General features: G+C 50.4%; 1 protein-coding gene across 1 annotated transcript in view; it reads left to right on the top strand.

Annotated features, from left to right (window-relative positions):
• The window catches only part of HPN (hepsin), a 23,602-nt gene extending 15,865 nt beyond the window's left edge, over positions 1-7,737 (top strand). The window contains exons 8-13 of the mRNA XM_006899685.1: positions 589-754; positions 856-1,046; positions 6,523-6,618; positions 6,801-6,943; positions 7,106-7,270; positions 7,414-7,737. Coding sequence (XP_006899747.1) covers positions 589-754; positions 856-1,046; positions 6,523-6,618; positions 6,801-6,943; positions 7,106-7,270; positions 7,414-7,452 — 800 coding nt within the window. The 3' untranslated portion in view covers positions 7,453-7,737. The remainder of the gene's footprint in view (positions 1-588; positions 755-855; positions 1,047-6,522; positions 6,619-6,800; positions 6,944-7,105; positions 7,271-7,413) is intronic.
• The last annotated feature ends 1,821 nt before the right edge of the window (positions 7,738-9,558 follow it).

Raw genomic sequence — 9,558 nt, 5'->3', positions numbered from 1 at the left:
GTCATCCCCTCAGATACCCAGGGTCATCCCCTCAGATACCCAGGGTCATCCCCTCAGATACCCAGGGTCATCCCCTCAGATAACCAGGTGGGGCTCTTGCCCTCAGATTCCTCAGGTCACAGTCTCTGCCCTCATACCCTAGTGTGAGACCTTGTCCCCTCAGCCCTTCAGGGTAGATTTGTGTTCTCAGATGACACAGGACAGGGCTTGTTCCTTCAGGCCCTAGCATGGCGCTGTATGCTCCCACTGTTGATGTGGACTGCATCCTCTCTGACACTTGGGGCAGGCCTATACCCCCTCAGATCCCCCAGGGAGGGTCTCTGTCTCCTTGGGGCCTATGGTGGGACTGCATCTTCTGATCTCAGGGCAGGGATGGATCCCCTCAGGCACCCAGGGTGGGCCTAGCACCCCCTCCCCGATCCCCAATGGGAGGACCTTTATTCTCTCAGGCCCTGGAACTCTATCCAAAGGTGGGACCATATCCTATCAACCTTCCAGGCAGGGCTGTGCCCTCAGAGGTCCCTTGGGGTGTACAGAACCTGGGCCATGGGTTCTAGGTCCCTGCCCCTGCTGTCCCGCCTCCCACAGACTGTGGCCGCAGGAAGCTGCCTGTTGACCGCATTGTTGGAGGCCAGGACACCAGCCTGGGGAGGTGGCCGTGGCAAGTCAGTCTGCGCTATGATGGGGCACACCTCTGTGGGGGGTCCCTACTGTCCAGAGACTGGGTGCTGACGGCTGCCCACTGCTTCCCGGAGTGAGTGTCGCCCACAGCGATGAGGCTGGGGGTGGGGGCACAGTGAGGTGGGTGATGCTGCTTCCAGGCAGGCTACCACCTTCCTGCCTGTCTCCTGGTAGACGGAACCGGATTCTGTCCAGATGGAGGGTGTTTGCCGGTGCCGTGGCCCAGACCTCGCCCCACGGGCTGCAGCAGGGGGTCCAGGCGGTCATCTACCATGGGGGCTACCTCCCCTTCCTTGACTCCAACAGCGAGGAGAACAGCAACGACATTGCTCTCGTCCACCTTTCCAGCCCGCTGCCCCTCACAGGTAAGTCTGTGGGCCAGGGGTACAGAAAAGGGTGTCAGGTTGCAGGAGGACAAACTTAGGATGCGAGTGTCTGTGCAATCTAACTGGACGCAAAGTGGCCCTCAGCTCTGACTGACTGGAGTAGAGTTTTGGAAAACAGTCTAGCAGCTACTGAAAAATGCCAGCACAGAGTTAAAATCGGACTCAGCATTTCACTCCAGGCCCATGCCCAGGGCAAACAAGGGCAGGTACACTTGTGTACACAACAAAGCAGATCCTTAAGTGTTCTGGAGCCTTTATGCAGAGTAACTGGAAGATGGGAAGCATCCAAACGAACAGACGAGCAAAAAGGCAAAATGTGGTAGATCTAACAGATAAAAATTAGATAGCTCAGGTGACCTAGAGGTAAGGCATTGCACCGCCAACCTGAGGGCAGGCAGTTCAAGTCTCCAGCTGCTCTTTGGGAGAAAAACAGGACAGTGTCCTCCTGTGTGTTGTTATAGCCTCTGAAAAACCACTAGAGGCTCTGCTATGGGTCAGTTCTGACTCAAGGATAAACAACAGTCACACACACACACACACACACACACACGGTGGCATGCTCTACAGGGAGTTAAGCTGCCATGCTTCTGTGGAGGTTTGAATTTACCAACAGCTTCTCAGGAGAAAGAGCAGTCTCCTCTAGAACAATTTTTAGTCTCAGAAATTCAGTGGAATTCAGTGGAAATGGATTCCAACTCAGTGGTGGTGAAAAGCTACACTGCAGTCTCAAAGGTACGTGGTTTGAGTCCACCTGCTGCTCCACAGGATAAGGATGGACAGTTGCGTCCTGTGTGATTTACAGCCTCTGAAACCCTGCTGGATGGTCAGCTGTGGGCCTGTTCCAGCTCACCAGCACACAACACACACAACATAAATATATTATAATATGCATACATGTTGTGACACATATAAAACCTGTTGGGTTTATCCTGGCTAATAGTTTGCAAGGTTGTAAATCCGTGCAGATTGCCTCATCCTTCTCCAGTGGAGCCCCTGAATTCGAACTGCAGACCTTTCAGTTAGCTGTGTAGCACATAACTCCACAGCGCACTGCTCTCTAGAGTGCTGTCATTATACACGTTGCGGTAGGGACCGCGGGTGGATTAGTGGTAAGGAGCTGCGCTATCATCTCAAAGGTAGGACGTTCAAATCCACAGAGCTCCTTGAGAGCATGATAGGCAATCTCTGTCCGTGCAGTTTGCAGCCTCTGGAAACCAGCTGGAGATTAAGCTTTGAGATGGTTCCAACTCAGCGACATACAGTGATCGCTGAGCTCGCAGAAAAACACTGACCTGTGCACCTTAAACGGGTGAATTCTACTTCAGTAAAGCTACTGTTGTTGTGTTGTCATGTGCCATTGAGTCGCCTGTGACCATATGACCCTCCCCTGTCTTGAGCCAGTCTCACTGATTGCCCCATTGTCCTAGTTTTACTGTATAAAGCTATTACCAAAAATATTAAATAAAAAATTGAAAACGAAGAATTAATTGGAGAGTTAGAGATAATTATTACAACAGTGATAATGATGACTAGCCTTTAGTAAGTAAAGTATTTGAATGAATTAACAGTGAGGTCATATAATAGAGAAATGCAGCCAGAATGCTCCTTAGCAGAGAGGATGGCAAGACTTGGTCTCACGTACGTTGGGCACAATGTCAGGAGGGGCCGGTCCTGAAGAAAGACTTCACTCTTACTAAAGCAAAGGTCAGCAGAGTAAGACGCTCCAGGAGATGGCCTGACACAGTGAGCACGAGCGTTCACCCAGCAGAGAGTAGAGCCACTGCAGGGCCTGTTGCACACGGGCTCACTGTGAGGCAGGCTGACTCACCTGCACCTGGTAACAACCACAGTGTACTAACTGGGAATGTACCGCCCTGGCTGCCTGTGTGGCAGTCCTTTCAGAATCTTGGAGAGCGTAGATTCTCGCATGGGAAGGGATTCCCACAGAGAAGTTAACTGCCTCACCCACTTCCCACAGTGAGACAGGGCAAAGGTGTGGACCTGGGCTGGCTAGCACTGGGTTCTGCACTGTGAACCCCAGTCCCTGCCACCAGGGATTTGGGTACCGTTGTGTGGTTCGCTGTACATTTCTTTTTAATGATCCTTCATACTGCTTCTCCACTTTTGGGAGTGATAGACAATTCTCCTTTAAGCTGGAACAAAGCAAACTCTTTCCCTTCGTAAAGAATGAAAACCCAAACGCATTGCCATCTGGACCCTCCCTCAGTTGTACAGGCTTAGTCTGGTCTAGTGGCAAGAGGTTGTACTGCCAGAGTGCACGGTTTGAATCCACCAGCTGCTCCGTGTGAGAAAGATAATCACCAGTCTCCTCCCGTGCGATTTACAGCCTCTGAAAACCTTCTGGGGGCTCAGCTGCGAGTCAGCTCTGCCTCCACCACACACAACAGTCTTCATGGGAAGAGACTGCCTTGTTCTCTTGCAGAGCAGCTGCTGGATTCGAACCACTGACCTTTTGGTTTGCAGCCTGGCATGTTATGCATTATGCCACCAGGGCTCCTTGAAAAGGGGGAAGGGGTTAAAAATACTGATCTTCGGAGGTGTCTGTGAGAACACAGGTGGAGAGGTAGGAATGACGTGAGTTGAGACAGAGGACTGGAGGTGGCAGTGTGGGCTTCGGAGTTAGGCTTGTGTGTCTCCAGCTGTGACATGCCTTCACCTCCCTGCACCTCACTTTCTTCCATCTATAAAATGACTTCTTAGGATTGAGATTATTGTTGTTGTTGTTATGTGTCGTCAAGTTGCTTGAGACTCATAGCGACCCTTTGTGCAGCTGCCCTGAACCCTGCTCTACCTTATTGTCTCTGACACACCTGCCCCCATTACCCCAGTCACTAATCAATCCACCTCATCAAAGGTCTTCCTTTCTTGTGCTGTCCCTCTACTCTTCCAAGCATGATGTCCCTCTCCAAGGACTGGTTCCCCCTTGTAACATGTACTAAGTATGTCAGATGAAGCCTCAGAATCCTTGCCTCCAAGGAGCAGCCTGGTTTCACCATCTCTAAGTTGAATCTGTTTGTTTTTCTGGAAGTCCACAGTATATTCAATACTCTTCTCCAGCAACACAGCTCAAAGGCAACTATTACTTTTCTATAATCCCTAGTCATTGTCCAGCTTTCTGATGCATAAGATGACTGAAAGACTTTAATGCAAGTAAAACAACAATGAGAGCCCATGTTATGCCAATACTGCTGGGGTTGTTGTTGATTACTACTATATAAAGTGTCTCCTCCTTGCCAGGCGTGCGGCTCCACACTCCCCCAATCCCTCACTGTGACCTCGGGGGAAATGATTATTATTTCCATGTTACAGATGAGAGCACCAGGGCGCAGGCAGTAGTAGCCAGGGCTGCCGAGATCACCTGTGTGTGCCGTGCACCACAGAAGTCAGCTCCAGCTCCAGGTGCCAGGCTCCCTATGGGTGATGGTTAGGATTTCCTCACTAGTGGAAGTCACGTGTCACCACGTTAGGAGCTGTAGAGGCAACTCCAACTCACAGCAACCCTGTGAACAATTGGTCAAAACTTTGCCCCATCCTCACAATTTCCGGCATGCTCAACTCCCTACGCCAGTCCACCTTGCTAAAGGGCTTTCTTTCATGCATCTGTCTTTCCCAGCACGATGCCCTTTTCCAAAGAATGGACCCCTGGTCCCATGCCCAAAGTATGCGAGATGAAGCTTCACTGTCTCACCCTGAGGAACACCAGGCTGCACTTCCTCCAAGATAGATTTGCGTGTTCTTTTGTTAGTCTGTGGCATGTGTAGTGCTCCTCACCAGTGCCACTCATAGGCATCGATTCTGTGGTCATCCTTATTCACTGTCCAACTGTCACAGACATAAGAAACAACTGGAAACATGATGGCTTAGGTCAGGTCTTTAAATTGCACCTTAGTCTTTAAATTACATCCTTGCTCTTTAGCACTTTAAAGAGGTCCTTGACGGCAGACTTACCCAATGCAGAGGTCTTTTGGCATTTTATACTTTTCAAAAGGACCTGCTCTGGGCTGGGGGCATCAACTCCCTAGGCTAAAGTTAAAAGCACAGGCTTGGGAATTGTGTTCAAACTCTATGTTCTAATTCTGGCTCTACCATTAATTTGTTGTGAGATTTTTGGAGTAAGTGTGTCAGCTGCATCTTCCATAGGATAGGATAATAGGATAGGATAGGATAGGATAGGATAGGATAGGATAGGATAGGATAGGATAGGATAGGATAGGATAGGATAAGGTAGGGTAGGGTTGTTGTTGTTGTTATGTGCCGTTGAGTCACCTGCAACTCATAGCGACCCTATGTACAACAGCCCTAAATTCCGCTCTGTCCTGTGCCAATCGCACTGTCTCTGACACTCCCATCCCAATTATCCCAGTCACTGAATCAATCAATCCACCTCATAGAGGGCCTTCCTCTCCTGCGCCGTCCCTCCACCCTCCCAAGCATGATGTCCCTCTCTAAGGACCGGTCTCTCCTCACAACATGTCCAAAGTAAGTTAGACGGAGCCTCAGAATCCTTGCCTCCAAGGAGCCACCCGGTTTAACCCTTTCCAGGATGAATCTGTTTCTTTTCCTAGCAGTCCATGGTATTCTCAATACTCTTCTCCAGCACCACAGCTCAAAGGCATCAATTCTCCTTCTATCCTCCTTGGTCATTGTCCATAGCTGCTGTTGAGATTGTCAACAGTTTCCATTTGCTTGGCTCCACAGTCAACACTTTTGGTACCAGCAGCCAGGAAATCAAAAGACAAATCTTTGGGAAAATCTGCTGCCAGTGACCTCTCCAGAGAACTAAAGAGCAACTATGTCAGTTTAGAAACAAGGCATGCCTGATCTAGGCCATGGTCTTCACAATTACTTGCTATGCATCAGAGAGCTGGATAATGAGAAAAGATGACAGAAGAAAAACCAATGCCTTTAAGTTGTGGTGCCAGAGAAGGGTACTGAATACACTGCTAAGAGAACAAACAGGTTCATCCTGGAGAGGGTGAAACCAGGCTGCTTCTTGGAGGCAAGGATTTTGAAGCTTCATCTGACATACCTTGGGCATATTGGAAAGAGACATCATGCTTGGAAGGGTGGAGACACAGCACAGGAGAGGAAGACCCTGGATGAGATGACTTGACTCAGGGACTGGGATAATGAGTAGATAGGTCAGAGACAATGAAGTTGGTTCAGGATAGAGCAGGGCTCAGGGCTGTGGTACATAGGGTCGCTATGAGTCGCAAGTGACTCAATGGCACATAACAACAACAAGTCTCCTGGGCCAATTGGGGACCAAGGGAACTGACCCGGGAAAGAGCCATTACTATAGACTGCAGCGTCTGTTGATTGTTACTAAGAACAGCACGAAGGGGTGGCTTAGGGCGGCAGAGGCAGCTGGGAGGAGGTTTGCACCTGGTGGGACAGGCCAGCAGGGGCTGGACCAGCGTGGTCTCTCTCCCAGAATTCATCCAGCCTGTGTGCCTCCCAGCTGCTGGCCAGGCCCTGGTAGATGGCAAGATGTGCACCGTGACGGGCTGGGGCAACACTCAGTACTATGGTGAGTCCCTGCTCTCTGCCTGGGAAGCCACCATTAGGGAGACTCAGAACTGGGGCTGGACAAGGACAGTCTGATTGATCCTGGATCCTGGGGCACAGAGACACTGAAAGGCCTGGGGTGGGTACCGGGAGGGAGGGGACTGGGAGTGTTCCAGCATGACAGTCTTCCCTGCACCCTCCTAGGCCAACAGGCTGGGGTGCTCCAGGAGGCTCGAGTTCCCATAATCAGCCATGAGGTCTGCAACAGCCCTGACTTCTATGGGAATCAGATCAAGCCCAAGATGTTCTGTGCTGGCTACCCCGAGGGTGGCATTGACGCCTGCCAGGTGAGAGACTGTGTGGACAGCTCTGGGACCCTGCCCCTCAGGAGTGGACACGTGGCAGTGGGTAGTGGGGTTCTCTGTCTCAAGGCTACAGAGAATAAGTACCACAGTCCAGGACCATCTTAGAAGACCAGGTGCTTCTGCTGCAACCTGATCTCCCTCCAGGGTGACAGTGGCGGTCCCTTCGTATGTGAGGACAGCATCTCTAGGACACCACGGTGGCGCTTGTGTGGCATTGTGAGCTGGGGCACCGGCTGTGCCCTGGCCCAAAAGCCAGGTGTCTATACGAAGGTCAATGACTTCCGAGAGTGGATCTTCCATGCCATAAAGGTGAAGGTTATGCCTGGAGGGGTGCCAGAGGGTGAGGATGTTTGAGATTCTGATGGAGGAAAGAGACTCAGAGGGGAAGGGGAGGTTAAGCATTGTGGGAGGCGCCTCTCAGACCATGGAAGCCCCCAGTTGTGTCTCTCCAGACTCACTCTGAAGCCAGTGGCATGGTGACCCAGCTCTGACCTGTGACTTCTCACCACCCACGCCTCCAGGACTCAAGTTGATCTGTGTGGCTCCAGCTCTGCCCCTGCTGGGCCTGGGAAGGAACCCTTCTTCTGGGGCCCAGCCCACAGGTCCACCAGTATCCTCCCTCCAGGGCCCTTTGTTCCACAGTGGCGGGCCCACTCGTCCCTGGGACCACTCACCCTCCTGACGCCCATGTAAATATTTTCCAGCCATCTGGGGACCCTGGGTAGCTGCCCCTGGCTACAAGATGCTCTTTAAATAATAAAGGTGGTTTTGATTAATGCTGCCTTTAGAGTTCCCAATGTCAGCAGCAATAAGGATCTTTTTGGGGAAGGAGGAGGGAAGGGAAAGATGAGATGCTTGGTCCCCCAACACGGTCCACTTAATCAGATGTGCCCCGGACAACACGGTTTCAGATACAGATGATTCCAGCTGCTCAGATAGTTTTCTCATCAGGATAACTGCCTTATTTGGTCTCAGATCTGCTTGACTCTGTCTGTTTCATTTTCTGGAAGCTTCCCCAGGGAGACAAAAGTTTATCCTGAGGCTCATATTCCATGGATCAGCTTCTATGGAAAGTGAATGCTCCCCCCACCCCAATATGTACTAAGAGAGCTCTAGTCTGCGGGAGTTACACCACTTGCCCAAAGGCCTAGCAGTTTTAATCTATCAGCAGTTTGAGGGAGAAAGATGGGCAGTCTCCCTCCGAGTGATTTACAACTTCTGAAACCCGATGGAAGATGACTTGGTTGGTTCAATGACTCCAACAACAGCAACAATAAAATGTCGCGGGCTAGGCACTCATTGGACAGATGTGGATCATGTGCGCATCCGCCATCCACTCATTGTGTACCTGGTGCAGGTGAGGGGCTGTGGTGGGGTGAAAGTCTTGAATGTCATAAAACATGAGGTGGCAGACAAGAGAAAGGAGATTTAATGTAGTTTTCAGAAAAAGTGAATGAGAAGCATTCACCTTGGGTTGACACAAAACAATATAGTCCCGAAAACACGGACTGAACCCCCACCCCAACCAATTCTTCTGTCTGAACCCAAGATTAGTCCCCGGCCGCCCTAGGAGGAGGCCCTGTAGATTTCTGTAGTGACCCTGATGGACACCAGGGGGTGCTATTTCCCCTAACCGGCTGATGAGAAGGTGTTTACTGCTTGGGCTTGGCCACTGTCCTGAAAACGAAATGCTGTGAGGGAAACCGCTCATAAAATTCCTGTTTTTGAGACCGGTAAGTGACAAAAATGATAGTACATCGGTCATCAGCCAGAGTGTTTCATCTCACATAATTTGGACAGTTGCTAGGAGAGGCTATTCCTTGGAAAGGGACATGATGCTTGAAAAAAGGTGGAGAGTCAACAAAGAGAGGAAGACCCCATATGATACAGTGACAAAGACAGGAAGACCCCATATGATACAGTGACAAGAGAGGAAGACCCCGTATGATACAGTGACAAAGACAGGAAGAAGACTCAGTATGATACTGTGACAAGAGAGGAAGCCCCCATATGATACAGTAACTAAGAGAGGAAGACCCCGTATGATACAGTGTCTGCAACAATGGGGTCAAGAATGTCAGAGATCATGAGGACGGCTCAGGATAGGACAAGGTTCAGATCTGTTCAGAGGTCGCTAAGAGTTGGAGTTGACTCGATGGTACCTAGCAACAATGACAGCATCAGTCCTCAAGTGGTTAAAAAACAGATACAGAAAAACATCTGATAATTACTCAGTTAGAAACTATCAAAAAGATCACTCCTTGCTTACCAAGCTTTGAGCAAGTTTGAGCCCCAACCCGGCGTTGTCAGGCAGAACCACTCCAGCCCACGTCCCATCTGTGGACACTCCACAGTTCTTCCGAAGGTCTTCACATGGCACTGACGCTGCTCTTCCCTCTCATTTGGAACACAGCCTGAGCCCACACACTGCTTTATGAGAAATGTGGTGACTTGAGAGTGTGGCTGTACACTTTCCCTTTCAATTGTCCCTTGACCACTTGTACTGACAGATACATATGGTTTAGGAAGTTTAGAGGTTCTTCGAAAGGTGGGGGGGGTCAGCAAAAGAGAGGAAGACCCTCCTCAGGACGCACTGA

Source organism: Elephantulus edwardii, unplaced genomic scaffold (assembly GCF_000299155.1).
Source record: "Elephantulus edwardii isolate Elephantulus edwardi_28Jun2011 unplaced genomic scaffold, EleEdw1.0 scaffold00266, whole genome shotgun sequence".
Classification (NCBI taxonomy): domain Eukaryota; kingdom Metazoa; phylum Chordata; class Mammalia; order Macroscelidea; family Macroscelididae; genus Elephantulus; species Elephantulus edwardii.
This window is presented reverse-complemented; position numbering and strand designations above follow the sequence as displayed.